We start from the raw sequence: 25,094 nt of genomic DNA on the forward strand, positions 1-25,094 counted from the left end.
CAGCCAAAGCTTTCACACCAACAATCAAATCATCCTTCAGTCAGGGCCCAGAGAGGTGCATATGGTACTGGTCTCCTTTACTCTCCGTTATGAAGCTTGCAATAATACCAATAAAACCTGAGCCATTCAGAAAATGCCTCTTAGAAGTGCCCAGGCTTAGGCTTTCAAGTGGTTTTCAGTAAAATGATTATGGTTTTTGTTCTCTTGAGCTTATGGTACTTTCAGAATGTCTCCACCAAACCCCATGCTCTGAGAATGGGCCATATGCTTTATAAGAACAGACAGTTACTTCAGGAACCACTTTGCTATAGTTCCCATGTTGAAGCAAGGACCCTAATTGCCAGACCCCATGTGAGCAGACCCAGCCAATCACTCTTGTGAGATGTTCAGCTGCTTCTCTCTGTTCAAGCTTAGATAACTGAAGTAATGCTCTATACACCAGAGCTAAACTTCAGACTCCTTGGCAGAGAATTCTCTTCTTTCCAACCCCTAATGACAAACTCTGAATGCTAAACGTGACAGCACAGCTCTAAGAATATTCTGGACTCTCAGCTCTCTGTGGTGGTGGCGGCAGGGGGTGTGGTGGAGGGTTGTCTTGAGATGGGAGTTACCAATCCCCTAGGGAAATTGGCAGTCATCATGGAGTGAGCCATAATTATGGAAGGGACAGTTTCCCAGTCCTACTATAAGCTGGCTGGATCTATTATCCCCACGAGGCAGTATTTAATGCTTGCCATTATTTTCATTACTCATGTGGGTTCTTCTTACTCTGCAGGGGCTGGGTGAGTCCTATAATCTTCTATAATCAGTGATGTGGGTCCAGGAATCCAAGGGATTCCCTGCACTCCTGAAATGTCTTTGAGTGAAAACGACTTGAGGTGTAATGCAGGCTCACTGAGCATTTAGTGTGAGAAGCACTAACATTAGTATATCCCAGCTCAGGATACAGCTGACCTACATTTTAGGTCCCCAGAAGAAGATAAAACTCTTCATGGCCAAGAAAAAAGGGACCAAGAGAAGGGGATGCTGCCTCAGCTGCCTCAGCTGCCTTCCCCTTTCACCTCCACCACCACCACCTCCTCCTTCTCCTATTCCTTTTCCTACTCTCCATTTTCAGGGCTGGGAATGAAACCCAAGGCCTTAGTCATGCCAAGCAAGTGTTTTACTATGGGGCTTCAGCCCTAAGTCTCCAGAAGGGGTGACTCCTGGGAATTGTCTGATCTGTATGAATGTTGATGCATTTACATACATAGCTGTAAATCCAGACTTCCCCAAAGTCACTGCAAAGTTGTCCCCACACTCTGTCTCCTACCCAAGTACTTTTTTCAGAAAACTTGATAATGAATTTTACTTATCAAGCAGAGGAATAAAGCTTTAATAACTCGTGTTTCTGGCAGAGCAGGACAGTACTGACCTGTGTGTGGATTAAGAAGGATGCTTCCAGGTGGGATGCCAGTCGCGCTTTCAAGTGGGAGGAGGATGTAGCTGGTGCTGCTGGGAGGAACCTGGCCTCCCATTCCATTCTCTGAATAGGCCATACAGCCAGGAGAACCAGCTGCCACGTTAGAGGTCAGGGCCGTGCTCTGTGGGTGGGTGCGGGACAGTGATCCTGAGGAGCCTGCACTGCTGGAAGACTCAGAACCTGGCAGAAAGATGGGAATCAACAGAGCATGTGGTACCCAGGGAAGTTGAGAGACAATATGTTAGACATCACAAAGCTGACTCCTTCATCCGGGGACACTGGGCAGTTTAAGGTGTGTGTGTGCTGAAGGATGAGGTTAGCCAATGTCCCCTCCACATTGTCAACTTGTATTTATGGAAACCTTTGCTTTCTGCTTCTCGGGTGTGCCAGCTTTCCTAAGGAAGGGGGTATTAAAAGCAACCATCCCTTCAGCTTTTGCACACACTCTCTAGGAGGTAAACTGGTAAATGAGATTTCCAAGCAACGAACTGAACTCAGTGCCTGCAAATTCCCATCTCTTGAATAATTAATGCTACAAGAAATACTTCTCTTAGTGAGACTGACAGACCAATAGGAACCAGGAACAGGGTGGAGGATAAAGAGATGGCCACCCAAGGAGACCTATGACACAGTGGCCCATGTGTGCTCTTGAAGCTCCATCCTTCAGGCAAAATTTGAAGGGAACTGATACAAACTGGTATTTATTTCCTCTATGAGTAGAGAACTGGACTATTTCTATTGGGAACACAGCACTATATGAGTGGGAATTATTTTTATGATGTTGAAGAGTGAATCCAGAGTCTTGTGTGTGCTTAGAAAGAGCTGTAGCTCAGAACTAAACCTGGAGCCACAAGTTAAACAAACAAACAAGCAAACAAGCAAACAAATAAACCAATTACCAGAAGGAGAGGGGTGACTTAGGAGAACAAGTATAGAATTAAGAGCTGAAGACAACAGCTACATCTGGGTCTAACCTTTCTTGGATCTTCTAATTGTGGTAACTTTGAACATCTTGGAAATATTAGTTTCCATGTTGGATCATATCCTCAGGTTGTAAGCCCAATTAAACATTTCCTCCATTAATTTTCTTCTTGTCAAGTATTCAGTCCAAGTGATGAAAAAAGAAACTGATAAACACTTAGACAGGAACACAGGTATTGCTAGGTGCCCTTTCTGGTTGCCTTTGTTGTATGCTTGGGCCAGTTTGTAAGCCTTGATCATCTGGAACAGATAGAGTGACAGTCTACACAGCTATACCACTGATATAATTGACTAAAAACAGACACTGGCAACAATGATCAAATCACAGGGCAAGAAGTGTTCAAAGGTTTAACTCATATTGAAATTGATACTTGAAAACTCAAGAGTTTTAGGTTCCCAGTGTTAAAAATATGTCTGGCTTCCTTTTTCCAGGGGCTTACTGGAAGGCAGAGCAAATATTGAAACTCTATGTTGGTGTGGTAAACACTGTACTGAGCACTGTAAATGATCAAATTTCTACAGAAAACCTGGTACTGGAGTCAGAATGGATCCCTAGATTTATCAGACACATTTTCTGTGTCACTGTGTGGCAACATCTGAGTGGACTCAGGATACTCATCTCCCATATTGTCCAAGCTCTGAGCCTGCAGGCTACACATCCCATTCAGCAATGTCATTCCTGTGGCAGACAAATAGTGTCACCACCTGATCAAGCTTGGTCAAGTTCTAGAAGATGCAAAAAGTAATCAAAGTTACTCCCCAGGGAGACATAGCAGCTCCTAGGGATCAAAAGAGGGAGATGACATCAGGACAGCTAAAGAGAAACTCAATGTGCCCTCAAGGGAGAATTGGGGGCAGTATGTGGGTGAGGGAGATCACAAAGCAAAGCAAAATGCAGAACCAGGCAGGACAGGGCAGAAGGGAAAGGCCTCAGCTCCAGTCTGCCTCTGATGTGCCTCATCTCTCTAGGAAGTATCAGTTGCCTCAACCTCAGAGCTCGCTTCTGTAAGGCATCCAGACAGACTGGAAGCAAGAGCGGGGAAGATGGCTTAGTTTTCCATACTGGACCATGCTTTGAACAGACTTCTCTTTATCTCTCTAGTTTTCAGACTTTCTGTGTCTTTAAGATGTAAATCCCAGTTTTACCTACTTTGTAGCCTTTCTGACTTTCTTAGACTTTGAATCCTTTTTTTCTTTCTTTTTTTCTTTCTTTTTTTCTTTCTTTCTTTCTTTTTCTTTTTTTCTTTTTTTTTTTTTTTTTTTTTTTGAGACAGGGTCTCTGTATAGCCCTGGCTGTCCTGGAACTCACTTTGTAGACCAGGCAAGACAATTATTACAAGAGGTAAACAGGACACATTGGGCTGCTTTGAAATATTAGACTGACTTGAAGCTAATGTGCTTAAAAACCTGAAGAAGTAGAAGAAAAAGAAGAGGAGGAGGAAGAGAAGGAAGGAGGAAGGATGAGGAATGAGGAAAGAAGAGGAGGAGGTAAAACATAGAAGGAAGAGGACAATGCAGGAAAAAGATGAGGGGACAGAGGAGGAGAGACTGAAGGAAGGGGAGAATAAGGGGGGAAGAGGAGAAGGAAGACAAAGAAAGAGGAAGAAGATAAACAGGGTGGGGACAGACAGAGGGAATATGGTGCTGCAATTGCTCAATAGACAAAGACAGGCAGACAGAGGGACAGGCAAACACACACACACACACACACACACACTTATACTCACCCATATCCGACTGATAGAACAGTGGCACTACATTATAAAATTTAAAACTCTTTAGTCCCTTCAGATGATTTTGTTCACTACAATAGCTTAATTGATATATATTTTATGTATCATAAAATTCCATCTTTTCTAATGTGCGATCTAATAGCTTTTAGCATATCGCTGGAGCAGAACAAACACCACTCCTATCCCGTCTTAGAACATTCTCATTCCTCCAAAGGAAGCCAATAGATCTTTGTAGTGATGGACAGGTCCAAGCCCTTACTCTAACTCTCATCTAAGGTCTGATCTAAAACCCACCTTTGTAGATTGTCTCTGTGGAATATTTTTCATAAATGCAATTGTACAATATGTGTAGACAGCTTCCTTGATGTAGCTAGAATAGAGTTCAAGGCTCATACACGCTATATTATGCATCAAAGCTTCGTCCCTCTCTTCATTCAGCTCCATTAAGGTCAGAACTCACAGAAGCTGTGGTTACCTACATAAGACCTATACAATGTTAGGTATAGCATTGTATAGCAATCAGCATCCCATCCTGGGCAGAGGAGAAGCTCATGGGCCCCTCCCCTCCTTGAGGACTTGTAGACAGTTAATGTGTGCCTTGGGGAGGTGGCTCATATTTTCTAGTGGTGTAAGCACTGGTAAGCTGCCTATAGTTCAGTGAGCAGCCCCCTCTCGTGCTCAGTAAGTAATCCTAATTCAATGTAGTGGGGTGCAAAAAGAAAATCAGGACATGAAATTAAGAGGGGAGAAGCTTATTGGGAGGGAAAGGCAAATGACAGAGGCCAAAGGAGAGACAGTGAAAGCACCTTATTTATGTCCACAAAAATGTGAAGGGATGAGCAAATAAATAACAGTGTTCTATCTAATAATGATCTAATAATGATCTGTCCCCAAACCTCCCAATCAAGGGGCAAGAGCAGTACCAAGTAGGTTAGCACCAGTTAGCACCAATTAGGCATCACAGGACTCAGGAAGGCTTCATTTTAATGACTATTCTCCCCTCTATCATCATGGATGGAGCCCTTCTCCAGTCTTCCCAAGGCACAGAAGTCTTACTTCTTAGTTAATAACTCTAGAAAGTATTTCTAGATTCAGAGGGTCAGAGTTCAGCAGAGTGATCAAAAACTTCCAAAATTATTAGTAGAAAGCTAACACCCAGGCTATCACTTAGAAGAACCAAAATAAAGAGGATAAGGTAGTGGGAAGATGAGGTATGATGCAGTAAAGTTGGAAAATTAAAAATAGGGCATTAAGATTAATATTAGACTATCAAAAACAATCCTCGGAGGTTGGCATGGAGTCAGAGAGTGGGGAAGATGAATTAAGCCCAGAAAATGAAACCGTGCAGTCACTCAAGTTATGAAAATGAAAGGGGAGCTTATCTCTTTGGAGAGGTTATTTCAAAGGATATTGGGAGATGCCTCAACTGCTAGGCACTTGGAAACTTCTAGAAAGGCAAATTGCCGTACTCCATTTAACACCTCCTGACTCAAAAGCCTTGGAGAAGGCGTGACGTGTGGTGTCACTAGACTTCCCATCTCTGATGATGCTGAGAGCATTGCTGTGTGGCTGAACCATGTGGGGCGAATGGCAAGGCACTGTAGCCCGAGGCAGAGCCAGCAGGAAGTGTGTGCTTACCACTCAGCCACATTGCCATTCTCAAGGGGACAAGCCTGAAGCATAAGGACCACCACAAGGTTGCTCCCAAAGTCAGCATGACAGCGTCCCCAACCTCCATAGTCTTGGGCTGGGCTGCCAGCAAACCACTCAAGAGACTCTCCCCTCTATCATCATGGATGGAGCCCTTCCATATAATATAGCGTGTATAGCATGTATACATTGGGTTATAAGCTTCACACTATATGGAGCCCTTCCATATAATATAGCGTGTATAGCATGTATACATTGGGTTATAAGCTTCACACTAATGTAGAAGAGCATCTCTAATATTGAGAAAGGCTCACCATTACCCAGTTAGAGCCAGAACCTGTAGGAGAACAGCTTGAACACCTCATTTCAGAAAACGCATTGGTTTCTGAAAGACTTTTAAAAGTTTTCAACTTTACTATACCAATTAGAAAATAAATCAGAAACCTGTTCTGATGCTCACGACAGCCAAACTGGCAGGTTTAATTCATAGAACCACCTTGGGGAGGTTTAAGATTGTTTTGACATCCTCTCTTGAACTCCTTATTTAAAAAAAAAAAAGAATCGTTTCTCCTTTCCATGCCTGTGCCTTGACAAGCTTTAGAAGGCAGACACTTAAAGTAAAAAAAAAAAAAAAAAAAAAAAAAAAAAAAAAAAAAAAAAAAAAAAAAAAACTGTCTGAAGCATTCTAATCTCTTACGGTTCTCCAAAGAGAGTGTCGTTCTCCCGTTCCCGAAGTGTTTTAAATGCTTCCGATCAGCTTTGCTGTGGAAGTGACAGGGGCTTGGTGCGTGGAAAATGGTGATTAATTTTAAAATGGTAAGAGCCCTTTTGGGGTGTTGAAATTTTTAAGTGCACCATTTAAGGTACTTGGTTTCAGCATCTTAAGAACTGAAACTGTTTAACCTTTCTTAGTTTACAAGGGTTCAAGTGTACTGCCGCTGCTTGTGTGGATTTCAGATGCTGTGATAGTGGGATACAAGAGCAATTAATTAGAGTCGGAATCAAGAGCTTAACAGCTAGTGAACAGAGCTCTCAGGAAGAGGGCACCCACCCACCTGCGCTCTCCAAGGAGCTCGGTGGTATGGATAGAGTGAAGTCTCTGAATAAATGTTATTAATTTGCCTTCTGTGTAGGAAAACATGAGATAATTTCTTAGGAGGAATTTGTCAACAACGTAATTATGCTAAATGATCAGCATAATGGACCTGGTTTGGGGCAAACCCCTTCTCTCCTGATTCAGCATGAGTCTGGAAAGCAGTCAGTGCAGGGCAAAGATATCTTAGTTTCAAGTGGGGTTTTCTACACTCAGCCTAAACCTTCCACTGCTATATCCCAGTCCTGACCCCCAGGTCCTGTTGGAATTACAGTTTAAGTCTCAGTGACAGTTCAAGTGACAATGCCCTGCCTCTTGTCCCCTTCCCCCTAGCCCCCATCTCTTTTTCTTGGTAAGAATGAGAAGTCAGCATCTGGTATCATCGCTCAGGCACCACCCACCACTCCATCAATTCAAGGTATCTCAACATTCTGGAGGTCACTAAGTAGCTAAGCTGGCTGGCTACAGAGGGCCCCAGGGACCAGCTCATGTCACCAGACCCACTCTTTACTGGGCAAACGGTAGCCCCTGTGCTTGCAGAGCAAGCATCACAGATGGAGCCGTCCTCTCTGCAGAGAGTGATTGTAGTCATTCTAAAGCCATGGCTCGAGAGAGAGAAATTTCTAGGTTTATCGTCGTCACCACTTTCTAAGCATCTTGCCTGTTCCTTGTTTATCTGAAAATATCACTATTCCCCGAGAGGAAGAATAAAGCAGAAATCATAAAGAAGCAAAAAAGCGACCTTCACTTTTCAGTGTTTAGTGAGTGTCACTGCACTAAACGCTCCAGAGACTAGCCTTCCTCATCTACAAATTAGGGGTACAAATACTTTGTGGGCACAATAAATGTAAGTGTGCACTGACAAGACCCTTGAAACATGTCAGCTACGTGTGCAAACTGGTTTGCATATATTGAAACTTTTTGTCTTCCTAATAACGATTAAATGTGAAGATATTAGCATTTATATATCTCAGAGGAGGAAATATGTACACATAATTTAAATAATAACAGGTCCAGCACCAGAGGAACAGTGTACTCATACAGGAGCTAAATCTATTACCCTTACAAGGCAGCTATAAGAAATATGTCATAGCACTACATTTAAAAGCAGTAGCTAACTTCTGTTAAATAATTGTTATCTGGATTTATCAAGGTCATTTAAACTTTAGGTAATTAAACTGGGTTCATAAAACATCTGATAACATCTATTTTACCAGGAAGGAAACTAAGGAGAAAGGAGTTTAAGGATGAGCTTCAAGTCTGTGGCTAGCTAGGAAGATGCAATAACCCACTTCAGTAACACCTCCTGATTCCTTAAATGGAGTGGAATTACTATTCCTGCCATTAGTTAATTCAAAGTCAAGAGAAACAGAGAGCATATGGTCCGGATAGAATCCAGGAGGCACCAGGGCGTGGACCCTCTTAGAAATACCTACCTGTTTTGGACAGTTTCCCAGCACTCCTGGTACTGGACGTGCTGTCGCCCCTGGTCAGCACCGTGATGCCCCCAAAACTTGCTGTCTTGGTCATGGTGGGCTTCAGATTGCGGTTGGAACTGTCCGAATCTGTGCTGCTCCAAGCCCGCTGGTGGTCTGGCCACCTGAGCTCAGTCTCTGAGCTGCTCTGCCGGCTCCCGGAAGTTCTTCCTGAGCTGTCTCGGTGAGCCCTGCACAGCCGTCAGAAAGATTCATGGGGACAGAGTTATGCATCATGACAGTGTGGGTGGGCAGAGGAGCCCTTCGGAGAATAGTCACCTCTACTTTCCTCGCTGACCGTTTTAACACCTTCCTCCCCCCTCCAACAGTGTTACAGATACCTGGATGACACAAAGACACGTAACATATGACACATGGCACACATTATACATGGGAAATCCAAACCTAGAGACACCATGATCCCTCTGCCAGTAAAGGAGACACAGTTGGAGACAAGTGCTATAAAACATAATTGTTAGCTTCTCTCTCCGAGAGGAAAGTGGGTACACTCTCCTGACTCAAATCAATAATGAATTCATGTTCCGAAGTAATTATCATCTTACATAATTCTAAAAATAATTCCCAGGAAAGAACTTATTTTTTTTCTTCTTTAGCATTAAATAATTTGCCTTGGAGGAAAGCTATTTATTAATTCATTTTCTAACTTTGGGTCCTGTATGATAATCTTTGTTCAGCAAGATTTTAACAAAAGAGTGATCATGGAATTTCTATATGAACTCGTGCTGAGAACCTATCCTGTGACTTTAACCTCAGTGGTCTAAGGAAACAGCTTGTTAATCCTTACCAGGTAGAACAGTACATGAAAACATCAGCCTGACCCTATATGTTGGCCTGAGATTTTCCAATAACATCAGTGGAAATTTCAAAAACCTCTTGAAGTGAGTGAATGAACACATTCATTCAAAATGTATCTAATATAATGGAAGTTACCCAATAGCTAAAGCTGAGTTGGCGGGAAACCTCAGATTTCCTTCAAGAGGTATGGAGGTTTGCATGTGTTTTGTGAAGAAATTTGTAGTTTCACTGGTTTTCAGTCTCCTTAAGCAACAAATTTGTGCATATTTACAAAGCTTTTTCTCCCCCCCCCACCCCTGCTAAAATAATGTTTTATTAAAGTACCCTAGACTTTTCCTGGGGTATAAATGAGTGAAGGGGACATTACTCACAGGTAATGAGTGTACCTTGTAACCTCACATCAGGACGAGATGTGATGCAATTAATGCATGAATCAGACCTCAATCCCTGATCAAAGCTTGGTTTAAAACCAATCTCTGTAAGTCAATAATGCCCCGTTGAGGAGTGAGGAGCCCAGGTCGATCTCTAACAGAAACACTCCTGGTACACTGAGCAGAAGCAGAGCCTCTGTTTTAACGTAGGGAACTTTTGTCTGTGCCTGGGAAGATTAAGAGGGGAAATGGATTTGAGAACTAGTGAAGACCAACAGGAGCTTTGAAAGGCAAGGGGTGTGGTGGGATAGAGAAATCAGAGAATAAGAAGCATTTTTGGGAGGCACAGTAGATGAAGACACCCCTTATCAAAGTTTCCTTATGATGTCTAGTGTCAGAACCTTAGGGGAAAGTTGGTTTCAGAAGTAACAGGCACCTGAGAGGAGACCTGATGCAGGAAAGGGGTATGGTCACCAATGTCCAGGTGTCTTTAATTTACACAGTTTTAGAAATGTAAGAAAGCTATTAGGGCAGTTGTAGAAGAATAGCCGTCCCAAGGGCTTGTGTTGTCCAGTGTAGTCTGTTCTTCCAACATCCAAGCTCAATTGCATTCTTCTCTTGTATAATTCTGATCATGTTAGCCCATCTCTGATGAAGTGCAGTCAAGCTATCTCTTAGTAACTATCACTGAACTAGAAATGGGACAGCAATCTCCTCGGTAGATGATCTGGAATATCTGGAGCCTCAGTATGCGGGATATGGCAGAAGGAGAATGTGACCCCCAGTGGGGGCAATCCCTTCTCCCATCACCAATTTCCCTTCCACCTGACTTCTGCATCCACCATGACAGGAATCCAGGCTTGTAAAAGTTGCAGGGTGGCTGAGACTGTCTTCCCAAAGGAGGTAACCTCCATCTTTCCAGGGCATCGTTGACACCCTTTGGCATGGTAGAACTGTTTCCAGCAACTGTATAAGCTCATTTAGACGTAACCTATCTCCCCTCATCCATAAAGTGACCTGAGATACCCTCCCTGGCTTGGTGGCAGCTCCAATCAGCATTCTAAGCCAGGATCTATGCAGATTTTTAAATGGGGGAGGGCAAATTTAACTTTCTGCTTTTAGGAGATACCATAGATAGAATCCAAATCAAGATACATAATTATTTATGGCTTCTAGATATGTACAAATTGAAATGTAACTCTCATTTCTGTCTCCTGGCTATTTATCCCAGTAATGGCAGGCTGGGATCCTAAATGAATTGCATGTCTACTCGGTATGGAATCATAAATGCTACAGAAAAGCGCATACTCAAATGCCTCCCCACCTTGAGAAGTTAGGGTTTGTCCTTTCCAACAAGCATGTAGGAAAATAATGTCACCGGAGATTTACATAGACAACTAGTATTCCATTCCGTGGCAGTCATAAAGCAAATTCACACTTTGTTCTGTTTCTTTGCTTATAGACGACTAATGACACATTACTTATGAACATTGTGATTTTTATTTCCTACAAGTTAGATATATACTCAGAACCACGTTACAATGATCTGTGTGCCGTACTATCTGAAACTTAGTGCCTGGGGTAAGTGAGAGGCTGCATGTTCCAATGGCTTCCCTGATTATACCATAGCTCTGCTAGGAGGTGACTTGGGGGCTGTGTTACAGGAACTGGCTCTTTAAAGGCTTATATCTAATCCATATCAGAGTGTGTGAGCTCAGGGTCTGAGTTTCCAGGAGAAAGAAAATTCAAGGTCATCACTTAAATGTTGAGAAACAAAAAGGAAAGTACCTAATGATGCAAAAGGGACTTGGGAAAGCAACATTCAGCCTAGGAAAGTTAGAAACAAGTAAACAAGACCCCAGTTCCTCCTTTTCAACTAATGCCTAAGGGAACAAGAGTCCTCCACTCATGGTAAAGATCTCAATTCAAACTGCTTGCAAAAGGTTTTGTAAATCCATTCACTTTTCTTATTCTCTTCTTTCTTTGAAATTTGTTTGGTGTTTGGTGTTTTATCTTTATTCTAACAGAGATCAGCCCTTCCTAGTACTTAGAATACACACACAATAAATACTGAATATATTTTAAGTGTGTGTGTGTGTGTGTACCAAGTCCTCTGTGTGTAGGTCAGAAAGTAACATACAGGATTTGGTTCTCTCTACCATGTGGGTCTTGGGGATTGAACTGAACTCATAAGTCTTGTTGAAAAGCACCTTTATCCTCTGAGCCATCTTGAAGACCTGATACTGAGTGTTTTCAATAACACTGTTTACACCTGGCCTTATATAACACACGTCAGACAGAAAGTGATGAAAACAGGTCTGGCTCTCTGAGCTGTTAGTCCAGCACAGAACTCAAAAAATAATTAATTCTTTCCCCTCACTTCACAAATCTTTGCCTAAATAGTCCATTATAATTGAAGAAACTTCATAATTTCCTTTTAGAAATCAAATAAGTGCTTAAAATCATGTTTGAAATACTATGATAGACAATAGTCATTTAAAAACCAGCCATCTTAACAGAGTTATCGATTTAGTTTCCAGGATTGGGAATTGTAGCCTTCCAGTGAAATCTTAACTCGGCTTAATTTGTCAAAGTAAGTTTGAGCGTGTTCAACAGGTTTAAACAGTGAATCCTCCACGTAATGGTACTTCGTAGGAAGACCCCAGAAGAAGAATACATAAAGTCATGTCCTTCCAGTGCTACCTCTTGCCCTGTCCAGTTTTGGAACAAACGCTACAGGAAGAAAACTGAACAAAGTTTAACTCCATGAACAGAAATATTGCATACTAACACTTATATTGCACACGGATTCTGCCACATCATCCGAAAACACAGTTTATGAAAGTAAACCATACCAACCGAAAGAGCTGTCTTTTCTTATAGGTCTCATTGCATATGTGCATGTCTTCCTGGAGCCTACTGGGAATGAAAAACACCATGTTTACGACATAAAGCCTAAGGGTATGAGACGCCTATGCAGTACGGATGCGCACTCCACCGGAGCATGCCTTGCTTGGAAATCAGTCCCACACATGAGGATTCACTTGTGTGATGTTAAGGTTTGCATGAATAAATTCGCAGCAGCAAACAACTATTGTAGACCCTTATCCTATGCTAGGTAAAGGGGCAAGAGGAGGGATGTGAAAACAGAAGAGGCTGGTAGACACAGGATGGAAATTTAACTAAACCGGTGTGTTGAGATTTACCTTGAGATAACTGCAAAGTTATTTAATTCGATTCACTGGAAATATCAGTATTCCAGAAGTAAGTGCCCATTATACTATTTATTTTTTATGATTGGACATTCAAATGGATGTTTCCTTCTTGGACTATTAGGACATGTTCATACAGGCAGTGGGCAGAGATGGCCAGTTATTATAATGCTGAATATGATTCAACTTGAATATCTAGGGCATTTGTGAGTCAATGACTAGGACTAGGGAATAGAGAAATGATTGGTTAGATAGAGGACTCCGAAATGTGTCTTTATGGAAGTAAACTGTCTCTATTCAATGTCTCTGGTGTGGGTGTAAAATTTTGATACACCATCAAGATGTCACCAAGATAACCAATGATGGACTCTCAGTTTACTAAAAATAGAGAGTTGGTCCTCAGATTGTATGGGCTTGAAATGAATATATTCTGTCTTCCTTTCACCTAAAAGAGGCGAATATTTCAACATTTCTAACTGCCAACACAGTGGCCTTTCATCTTTTAGGTTAGTTATCTCTGATAACCAGTTTAAGTTCTGAGGCCTTTCATCTTTTAGGTTAGTTATCTCTGATAACCAGTTTAAGTTCTGAGGCCTTTCATCTTTTAGGTTAGTTATCNCTGATAACCAGTTTAAGTTCTGAGGCCTTTCATCTTTTAGGTTAGTTATCNCTGATAACCAGTTTAAGTTCTGAGGCCTTTCATCTTTTAGGTTAGTTATCCCTGATAACCAGTTTAAGTTCTGAGGCCTTTCATCTTTTAGGTTAGTTATCCCTGATAACCAGTTTAAGTTCTGAGGCCTTTCATCTTTTAGGTTAGTTATCCCTGATAACCAGTTTAAGTTCTGAGTAAGAGCATTTAATGAACTTCAATTTTAATCAGACTCGTAGGTCACCCATTATGCTGACACCCTAAATTAAATTAACCTGTTGCTTTATTTACGAATCCTAAACCTACGAATTCCTAACCAAGTTGCAGATTTTGATTAATCAAATGTGGTTAGCATGGTTCATGCCACCTCCTTCCTTTGTCTGGAATCCACATAACTGAATCATGGGAACATTTTCATACCTGTGACAGTTTCAAACTGTTTGAAAAGGGTGTTAAGTCTAAATGGTAAGTCTAAATGGTTTGCCCTTAACCCCAAGATAATCTACAAACTCCATGAACATTCTATTTCTCCAGTACCTCCCTCACTGAGGCTTAAGCCAGCTGCACTGATAAATACAAAAGCCAGCATTTTAAAGAATGTTGCACATCAGCACTTTCGAGAAGACAGAGAGATCTGTGCAATTTGAAATTATATATCTATATATCTATCTCTATCTCTATCTCTCTCTATATCTATATCTGTATCTCTATCTATCTATCTATCTATCTATCTATCTATCTATCTATCTATCTATCTATCTATCTGTGGCATGGCTATTTAAAGTGAGGAGACCCAAGAAATGGCTAATGATTCGAAATATACTTTCAGCAACCTGGTCAAGAAGCCAGAGAAACTGAATGTCTACTGGGTCTCTACTCTTATCCCTTGTCAAGGGGACTGTATCTTTCGGAGGGCCAGAAACAGAGACTTTGAGCAAAAACTGCTTAAGTTCTTGTCTGAAAGAAACCAAGATAACTGCTTCCTCATGTCAAATGCTTTAAACAAATCAAGTAACATATATGTGAATATATATGTGTGTACACACAGATATATGCATGTTCTCATACATATATTCAGGCACACACTTATATACTGGATACATATGAACATGAAAATGTAGAGGACACGTGACAAACCATTCCTCTGAAGACACAAGAAACATAAATTTCATTTTACCTGTTGTCCAAAAATAGGCTTTCCTGGGAGCAAACTGACTGAAAGATAAAGATAAAAAAGGCACCGTGTCAGATGGCAGGATTGGTGGAAATCCCTCAAATCCTTGCCTGATTTTAAAACTACTTTCCCTTCCTTGGGGAAAAGATTAAGAAAATTACATACAAAAGAGGAGAACTTAAAAAGGAGAAAAATGGGTTAGTGTTGTCCACAGGGTAGCCAGTTCACAGCAGCACAAGGGATTTGCCCCTGAGGAAGTCTCTGAAGATAAACAGAGAAAGTCCAAGGTAGGGATAAAGGCCAAAAGAGAAAGATGAGTCAGATGTCGAGAGAGAAGGGTGACTGTTGAGTTTTGAGAGGCATCTTACACCAACCGAGGGCACAGGTTCAAATCCAGACAATATAAGCAGATTTGACAGGGTTCACCTAGGGCCGGTAAAACTGTGAAGCATTATCCTGAGCTCCCCACACCTTCTGTGACACACTCTCTACTACAAGTCTCTCAACATTGAAGAAATGCCATTAATTGTTAATCTGAATTGAGGCTAGGAATCAGGACAGAAGACAAGCATTGACCAGTTTAATGTAATTAGAAAATGCTGTCAAGCGACTTTTGCCTGGTTTGTCTTCCTACTTCACAGAGAACGCCAATAGCTCTCTTGTTTTACTTCCCTTAAGGAGCCAACTCTGGGGAAGGAAACTCTACTACTTTTAATCTGCCGAGAAAAGGTGGATCAGGCTAAACTTGAAGAAAGAAGGAGGCACATGCTTATGTGACCGCACATTGTGTCTTGGGAACAATACAAAACCAAGATCAGGGTTAGGTGTTATCTGTCTATTCATCCATGTGCTATCTTCTGAGCATAGATTTCAAGATGAATTCGTGAGCTACAAAGGGGATAAATAGGGACCTAACAGGCCTACTGTACTACAGAGCTAATAATGACTCTGTCAATTCTTTAAGCACGTGTGTACATTATCAGTATATGTCTGTGCACACATGTACATATGTGTTTGGAAACCAGAAATCAAGTCCAGGTGTTGTTTCTAAGAAGCTGTTCATGTTCTATTGGTTTAAAATATATCTTGTATTCTCGAGTGTGTGTGTGTGTGTGTGTGCATGGGTAGGTATGTGTGCATTTCAAAGCAGACATGTGACTGTCAGAAGACAACTTGCAGGAGTCATTTCTTTCCTTTCTCCAGGTGGGCATTTGGGCCTTGAGCTAAGACTTTCTGGCTTGATGACAAGTGCCTTTACCTGATGAACCATCTCACAGACCTCCACCTGGCTTTATTTATTTATTTATCTATTTATTTTTGAAATAGGGTCTCTCATTGACCTAGAACTCACCAAGAAATATAGGTTAGTTGGCTAGAGACCCCAATATCCACCTGTTTCTGAGTCAGTGGAATTGAAAGCATGTGGCTTCACACTTCACGGTTTCTTGGTTGGGTTTGAGGTGAACAAACTCACGTTCCTGTTCTTTGCTTTACCAGCAAAGCCATCTCCCCAGCCTCTGTGAGCAACTCCTTAGCTTAAACCTGCAGGTTCCTGAAACTAACACTCAGAGAGGCAAGCCAGGTAGTGGCCCACTTCCTTTCTGACAATGAAATCACTTCTTTCCACTAAGCCCAAGGCTCTGTTTCAACATGGAGTCTCTTGGAGGGTGGGAAATAAGTCAGTGGGCTTTTATAGTGTTGCCACCAGGCACTTGGATTGGAGAATCAACCTATTTAAGGAAGCTGATCTTCAGACTTCTTAACTATAAACCATTTGAGGGGAGGAGAGACTAAACACCTTCAATTCTTCGAATGAAAAGGCAGGACATCAACAAATAGAAGATATTTACCAACAAAAATATCCTTCGAGAGTATACCTCTGGGTGTTTAGAAAGTTCCTCCAAAGTGATCCCCACCCTGGCCCCACCAGAGGCCCTTCCCCCCACTCACATAAGTGAGACAGCTACGGGCTGTGATTCAGTAGCTGGAAGAAATAAACTTTAGAAAAGGGAGTATTAATAACTTGCACATTTAATGGCAGAGAGAGATAAAAGTGTCACAGTAATTAAGTACAACATTTAAAGCTGTCACTTATATGCATACCCGGATATAAAAGGCTTCTTTTTTTTCCCAAAGAAAATGATTTTGCTTAATGGATTATAGTTCTCCCCCACATCCCACCCCCACTGTGCTCATAGCCTGTGCCCTCTCAGCCACTCAGGGGCAGACCCCACACATGGTGGAGGGGCAAGCAGGAGCCTGCTTAGAAACCTATCAACACAGAAATGTCTTCAGCAAAATTCCTTCCAGGCAAGACAGGCCTTTCTTGAACATCTTGCTTTATTAACCAGTCTTCCCAAGGTTAGTAATATCAGGTAGAAAGGACCAGAAAACGAGATTAAATTCTCACCAAAGAAATAACATTTTATCCAAATCTTTCTGACAATAGAAGCATACTGGTTTGTTATTTGAGAGCTAAATTTGTCTGTACACTTACAAGTATTAGGCTCTCAGATAGCAATCTTATCTCAAGGTACCAAACTTTGGAAGCCATGTTTGAAGTTATTTCTACCAAGGCAACATGCCTGTCTTGTTCATGTGACTGCCTATATAAAAACCACACAGGTACACGTGCACACAAGCACACATGCACATCGTTTCTCAAACACTCACACATCTGAGACACATTCCTCAAAACATTCAAGAAGTTTTCTCATTTTAAAATAAGCTTGAATCTTGCTAAAGGCTGAACTTTCTATTGTTAGCCCAGGTAGGGAACTATATACACATACTCAATATTTGAATACCCACTACAAAAATGATAATTGATGAGTAAAATTGATTTTGCTAAATCTGGTTTTTTTTTAATCATAAGAAAATAAAATCAAAGAATAATTAAAATTAAAGACTTCTAAAACACAGGGTCCTTAGGCTGGATCCTTTGGATTGGTTAAATAGTTGACTTAATGATAAATCACTATTATTGTGTAGGAAATGATCTTGTACCTCACCAGCTTGAGTGGGTGACAATGACCTATCAGCTTGGGAACTGCAGGTGCATAGATGAATGTCCCATGAAGTAGTCTGTCAAGAAGTGGTGAGCAAGATATGTCACAGTATATAATATTCAAGAGAGTTCACATGGCCATGTTACATCCTTGAAATTTTGAGTTCATAGATGCTGTGGTGACATCTTGTTAAAATAGTGTCATCTCCCATGCCTTAACACTCACAACCTTCCCACATTGTTCTCAGGATTGTCTGTGTGTCTAACAGTGTGCAGTTGGAGGGGAATGGTCACTTCTAAGATGACATCATGGGTAACTCTTACTTCCATTTCTCTCATGAACTTCATTCCCTTGGGGGAAGTGAGTTGTCATTTCTGGAGACACACAATAATTTCCAGGGGTGCTCACCCTTCAAGAAAATTGCAAACTACAGACCGGTTCCAGTGAACAAGGGAGGCCCTCCAAGTCACCACATGAGCAGGTTTGGAAACAGCTAACAATTCCTCAGCCAAATCATCATGAGCAAGGTCCAGCTAAGAGTTGAATTGAAATCTCTATTAAAACCTATGAGTTAACATTGCCCTCCAAGCTACATCAGAGGCCTAGCCCACAGAGATCATAAGGAGGTCATAAGCAGATTTAGCTTGCTTTGTGCTGAAAATTTGGAGATAATTTATCACAGTCAACAAGTAGCTAACCACAGAGTTAGCCAGAGACAAAACTGTCTCTGTGGGCCAAGGGAATGCCAGCGAACATGAGTTTTCCTCTCTTAGGCTTGTAGGGATCATGAGAACTTACAAGAAGGTATTGAACAATGGGAGGGATTTTTCCCCTTAGAAACACAACATCATTTCACTAACGATATCAAGAGTGTCACTCAATTACGGAGTCTCATCTGTGAGTGTATTTTGACTGAAGAAGTCTCATTTTAAAACCCTGCCCTGCAGTAGCAGGCTGGTAAATGATTTGGTTCGGGGTTTAGTGAGGGACTAGCAATAGCTTGGCACCTAAGCCCTGGCATACTTAGATCTGCTTTTCATTCTTTCAAAATGCTATCCATTCTGGCCAGTAAAACTTAACATGGCCAGGAGTGCCCCAAGTCTTTCCTCTGAATTTGTGCCCAGTGAAGGGAGGCCACACAAGGCCTTTTTCCGTGGGGCCAGCTTCCTTCGAAAGTAAGAGTTATGGGTTCCATTCTTATCCCAGACAGGTATCTGAGACAGTGTTTGCTGGGCATAACTTTATAAAGATAATACCAAGAACAGGGATTTCACATCCTGTCTGTGTGTGTCTCAACATATTGATACATTCCCAAGACATTTGAATAGTCAGGTCCAGAGTGCGAGGGGACGATTCTGGTATATAGGTAGGTACACATATGAAGGTCATCCCAGGTGAATGGGCTGCCTCCCACAAACTACAAATGTACTCTTGCCCTCTCACAACAAGGACAAAAGTTTTAGCTATTTTATTCTCTTATCCAGTGAGAGTCTGCATCATGGCACGTTCTGACCATATTAAGAGTCTTAGCTCTCTCATAGTTTCTAGACTTGCACCCATACCTCCAGTTCCATTTTCCTCTCCCGTGCTCTCCTAATTTAAGAGCTCTGGACCAGAGTATCGAATCGTTAACTTTCCATTTCAGTGTTTTCAAGGCAAGTGAGGTTGGGAATGTGTAAGAATAAAACCAGCAGGGCAGGTGTTCCCTCTTTTGCAGCTTCAAGAGCTGCCCTGAGTAGGGGGCGCTGACTTTTGCCAAACTGAGGAACAATGTGTGCAGCTGGCTTGATGTGTTCCCAAGCAACAAGTCACTGCAACGGAGATATATTCAACCTGACTGAGAGTACGGGAAGTGTTGACCACAGAGGACTACACCGAAGCCTCCTCTACTGCTGTCAGGGTCTGGTTCCCCATCACCCAAGGAAACTCCCAAGGACTTCATAGAAGAGCAAGCTATGGCAATTTCTTGATGTTTTAACCCATTTGCCTTGATGTTCATCTATTAATTCTTACATTTTTGTTTTTATCTAATTTAATTGCTTTTGGTTTTTAGCATAATGGGTAAAAAAAAAACAAATAAAAAAAGAATCTCAATCACATTTTCTTTGTTTTGTTTTAAACAACAAAAAAAGAAGTTGTTTAGTGAATATTCCCTTGGGAAATTGTTCATAAATTTGATTTGTCCTGAAATCAACTAGCATTTTCATAGTGAAGTGTCAATATTTGCTAAATAATTTGTGTGTGTGTGTGTGTGTGTGTGTGTGTGTATGTATGTATGTGTACGTGTATGTGTGTTTTTGTGTAAGAAAGAGTGTACACTAACACATAGTGCTTTAAACTTCTTCTGGATTCTGTTGACTTTTTAATAAAAAGGCATTTTGTTTGCACTGTGTGCATGTGCATATGTGTGTGCATCTGTACAAACGTGTGAGTGGTATACACACAGGTGTATGCCTGCGTGCATGTGTGGGGACCAGAGACTCACATCAGGTGCCTCTTTCTATTGCTCTCTCCATTACTGTTTGTAGTCAGAGTGTCTCTATGAAGCAGAAGCTTGCAGATGGACTAGACTGGTTGGTCACTGAGCTCCTAGGATCTACCTGTGTCTACCTCTTTAGTGCTTGTGTTATGGAAGCCTGTCCCTATCCCCGCCTTTTACAAGGGTGATAGAGATTCAAACCAAATCTTCATGTTTGTACAGTAAACACTTCACTCATGGAGCCCTTTCCCTGGCCCCTAATACCCATATATATATATATATATATATATATATATATATATATATAAAGCCACTTATAGGTGATCTGCTACCTAGATGTAAAGAAATTTCAGAAATTGATAACCCTTTCTGTGCTGTCTCCTTTACTGATCCACACCACCTCTCTCTACCCTGGTAGGTGATGCCCTGTGGGGCACATCCACAGACTCTTGGACTGTTTCAACGCATCCCTGAACCAGATTCTCTTCCAGAAACATTTGTGTTTCCTGCTTTGTAACTCGTTCCTTGCTCCCAGCCTCTGTACTCCCTGCCAGATCTCTGTCCGAGCAACGAGGGGCCTTTCTGCTGATGGAAGGACCATACTCAAGAGGCAATTAAAACAACTACTCACATCATGTGCAAATATTCTCTCCCTCACTCTCTGATATTCCTCTTCTCTCTCTTCAATTGATTTACTTCGTCTGTCATCTCTAAATGGGTGCATTCTGTTCTGCTGAACAGAGAAAAGAAATCAGGAGGGTTATCCATGGTGAGCTGTGAAGCAACCATCAGCTGAGAATAATAAATGCTCAACGAGATAACCAGAGCCTGACAAGCCCCACCCCCTTCATTCCCTGAGGGGTCTAGGCTGGGAGGCATAGATTTGTGTGTATGTGTGTATATCCCTGTGTGCTCTGCATGTGTTCATGTGTGTGTGTGGTGTCTGTGCACATGCATTCAATTGTGTGTGTATGTATGTGTGTGTGTGGTGTATATGTGTATGCATGTGTGTGTGTGTGAGTATGTCTCTCTGTATATGCATGTGTGTACATATATATGCAAGTGTATAGGTGTGCATGTATGTATCTCTTTTTCTGTGTGTGATGTGTATGTGTGTATGCATGTGTATATGTGTCTCTCTCTTTCTTCCTCTATCCATCCGTGTGTGTGTGTGTGTGTGTGTGTGTGTGTGTGAGTGTGTGTGTATCTGTGTGTGACCTGCTGGCATAGAAAGGATTTGCAACTCCTGGTTTCATCCTCTATGGAGGAAAGTAGAATGCATATTTCAAAAATAAACAAGCTTGCATATGCTTCAGGGATTGGCCCAGAGCTGGTATGGCCAGGTGTAACCTCTTTTACCTTTGCTGAGTGTGTCTGACCATAACATGAGGCAAAGTCTTGATGGAAAAGAGGGAAGAGTGAGTTCAGGGGACCTGGGTGGGGGAGGGGGAAGTGGCTGTGAATATTTGGGATCTCAGGAAAGAGCAAGAAAGTAGAGAAATTGGGGACCTGAAAGAGCCCTGTGGATGATCCCTGGCTCCGAGGCCATTTTTGTTCACTCAGTGGCTGACCCTGTGAATTGTATGGAGAACAGAAACTCAGCCTAGAAAACCTGTTTGCTGGTAATGGTCAGAACAGAGAAATCTAAAATAACAATCCAAAGAACCCAGCATGAGAACGGTGTCTTCATCCTTTCCCCTGACCCAAGCCCTACTTCTCAGCTGCCTCCCTCCTAGCATTTGCCATTGTGGACAAGATCCTCTCTGCACTAAGCACATTCATCCATACGTCCATACGACACAGGCATGTTTTGGAGTCAACAAGAGCCCCAGTGTAGCCCAGGGCTGGTGTCAGCAGTGGTGAGAGACAAGGAGGGACAGATAAGGAACAGGCTCTTTAAAATAATCACACCTAGAGATGCATGTGCCAGCTCAGAGTGACTCACGTTGAGTAATTAGCAGGAGACCTTAAGTGAGAGACGTACTGTCTTACCTTCATGTATTCTAAAGCAAAGGCATGTTTCAAAAATACCTATAGTGATTGTCAGACAGCAAGTGCAATTGTGGAGACATTCCCCTGGCTTTCTGACATTCTTATTGTTATTATTTTTTTGGTGGGGTCTTATAATTTACTTAGCTTTCTTGCTTGTAACCCTCTCCCTCCTACCCACACAGAGAAGAGATGCAGGAACGTCTCTTTACCTTTGGTCAAGGACCACAATTAAAGTTCTTTCTAGAATGGCATAGTGTTTGTCACAGGCAAAATACACAGCAATCAGTTTTTGCTACACTTCATGCAAACGAGCAAACGCATCACAGAGACCATAAAACATGGGAAGAAGGGTGGGAGACTAGAACGGAAACTCGATGCTTTGCTGTGAAGACTTTTTTTTTTTTAAGGATAGTTGCAAAATCCTCCTGTCCTCACCATAACAAGGTATGTTCTTTACAGCTACACCGGTGGCTCATCGGTCCTCAGTGATAATCCAACTCAAATTGTGCACAACGGAAGGACAGAGCTGTAGGGAGTGGAGCGACTGGCAGAGTTACACACACATCTGGAAATGCAGCTGACAAGCTTATCCCCACAGCTGGAGCTTGCGGCATCCCGACCCCCCACCATAACATGCAGCAAAGACTGCGCCAAGCACCACCCATGCAGAGCCCAACACAGAACCACTGCTAAGCAACTGGAGCAATACCACGTGGCTACCCGGTGAATGCTGGAGGGGGAGGCAATAGAAGCCAAGGGGTTGGAGAGAGGGCAGCAGTTGTCAGAGGCAGAGGGTAGGACTGGGAGGCAGGAGGGGACAACAGAGGGGCAACAAGAACATCAGTCAGCCCACCTTCAAAAACAACAATGTCAGCCATTCTCAAACTTGAGAACCAACCTGATTGTCTTCTTTATCAATACTAGAGTTATCTCGCTTCAAGATAAACCGCTTCTGGGATTCTTCACTTTTTTCATCTTTTAAATGTTCACAAAACCTTTGCTCTGGTCTGCCAGCAAAGTAAAACATATCAATAAAAGGAAGTATTGCTTTCCCATCTGAATAAACTTAGTTCGTAGTGAGTTTTCCCTCCCCACAGTGGCATTTAACTGACAAGAAAAAAAGAAAGAGAGAAAGAGAAAGCTTTATACTTGGTTGTGAAATTAGAATTGCTGGCAACATAGGCAGGTCATAACATGTCACTAACATGTCACTCTACACGGGGGTTACAATACCCTTTGTCATTTCCAACTCAGAACCTCGCTTGCTACATGCTGATCATCACAGGTGAACTTACAGAAACATTTCAGGTCACCAACACACACAGTGCTTGCTTTGATGTCTTCATTGGCTGTTTGGGCCTTTGGTGGCTCCTGAACACATAATTTCCCCATTCCCACCCTCAAGCGAATATGAAATCATTGTTAATGTTTGTATTTCCTGGTGCTGAGGACTGAACCTAGGAGCTCATTGCTTGCTAGCGAGGACTGTAACCGAGCTGCATCCCCAGCATCTTCAACACCTCCAGCATCTCCAGCCCTCTTTCTCCTTGTAATTTTGAGGCCCGAGTTGCACAGAGTAGACTTGAATTCACTTTGTACCTCAGTGTTAAGCCAATGGCCTCCTCCTGCCTTAGTCTCTTGAGAGGATGGAATGACAGGTGTGTACTGCCAGGCCCAGAGAAATATACATGCTTAAAACATAGAATGCATATTCTCATGCATGCCTGGTAACTGCCTCTTAGCACATGGCTAGGGTCCTCTGAGCAGTGAGATCTTTGTTTAAAATATATTCCTGCTTCTTTCCAATTCCAGATGTTCTGGGGATTTGGCTCCCTTAGCCTCTGACCTTAAAGACTTTATCTTCTAAATCAGCTCGGTAATTAAGAAAGCTAAAGATAGTTAAACAACTTGTTAGCTGATTGGTGTGAAGGGAAGGCTCTAAGTAGTTGATACAGACTGTTACAGACTGTTCAATTGATTTGGCCAAATCTCTTAATCATTATGGGTTAATTTCCCATGAGTGGCACTACACACATCCTAGAGCACAATGGATGAGTTGGGGCTTCAGTTCCTCACAGGGAACATGCTGAAGTGTTTCTCTCTGGGTTAAGACCAATGTCTCAAGACTTCTGAAGTTCCTGTCCTTGCTAGATTCCTGGTGTCACAGGCAATGGAAGCCACTTTATGGTGCCTGTGTTCTACAGTGGGTGACCAGCAATCAAGAAAATAGTTGCTTACAAGAAGCACTTTGGTGACAAAGGAAGGTTCTTAAGCTTCTTATTCAAGTCGGGATGAGAAGTCTTACAGTGGTAATGAGCAGAAAAGAACAGAAATGCTTGGATGGTGCCAGCTACACCTACACTCTGTACAGGGTTTATAAAATGATGCCATCCTCTTGCCCCATCCTGTTAGTAAAAGTGGGATGCAGAAGGAGCAATTTTTTTTTTTAAGATGAGAAAAGCATCCCTCAGTGATTACTTTGATTCCATGACTATAGATTTGCCCCGTGAAACCACAGTCATCAAACAGCCTGGATATAATCCTATGGAGAGTGTAGTGCAGTCCCTCTGATTATACAGTGCACAGTGGCTGGAGATAGGGACTGGGAGGCTCATCCCTCACCTTAAAGAACCAAGAAGCCTCATCACATCATCTTGGTGATCAATATAAACATTTTCCACCAAACCTACAATATAATAAAATATAACAAATGACCTGGAAATGGAAATAGGACATTAGAAATGAACAAGTCTGATACAGGTCAGTCATCATATACACCTGGGTTCCCTACTGTAGAGTGAAAATTTTAGTTACCGTTTGGGGCAAATGACAATTTCCCCAAATGATTTAGTATCTTGATATTTCCAACCAACACTTCTTTGGCTGTTTTACATGTTACATCTTTTCTTTCTTTCTTTCTTTCTTTCTTTCTTTCTTTCTTTCTTTCTTTCTTTCTTTCTTTCTTTCTTTCTTTCTTCCTTCCTTCCTTCCTTCCTTCC

At 42.0% G+C, this 25,094-nt stretch overlaps 1 protein-coding gene across 37 annotated transcripts in view; it reads right to left on the bottom strand.

The window, feature by feature from the left end:
• Arpp21 (cAMP regulated phosphoprotein 21) overlaps positions 1–25,094 on the bottom strand; it is a 167,061-nt gene that overhangs the window by 68,141 nt on the left and 73,826 nt on the right. For 7 of the 37 annotated variants that reach the window (XM_029481247.1, XM_029481248.1, XM_029481249.1 and 4 more), the window contains exons 10-15: positions 22,994–23,102; positions 20,735–20,836; positions 14,620–14,657; positions 12,441–12,500; positions 8,356–8,585; positions 1,415–1,642 (exon numbers count right to left, since the gene is read on the bottom strand). In XM_029481247.1, the coding sequence (XP_029337107.1) occupies positions 1,415–1,642; positions 8,356–8,585; positions 12,441–12,500; positions 14,620–14,657; positions 20,735–20,836; positions 22,994–23,102 (767 nt within the window). Of the gene's footprint in view, positions 1–1,414; positions 1,643–8,355; positions 8,586–12,440; positions 12,501–14,619; positions 14,658–17,563; positions 18,158–20,734; positions 20,837–22,993; positions 23,103–25,094 lie in introns of those variants that run through there. The other 30 variants (XM_029481269.1, XM_029481270.1, XM_029481271.1 and 27 more) reach the window with 9 other exon arrangements.

This window comes from Mus caroli, chromosome 9 (assembly GCF_900094665.2).
Source record: "Mus caroli chromosome 9, CAROLI_EIJ_v1.1, whole genome shotgun sequence".
Lineage (NCBI taxonomy): Eukaryota > Metazoa > Chordata > Mammalia > Rodentia > Muridae > Mus > Mus caroli.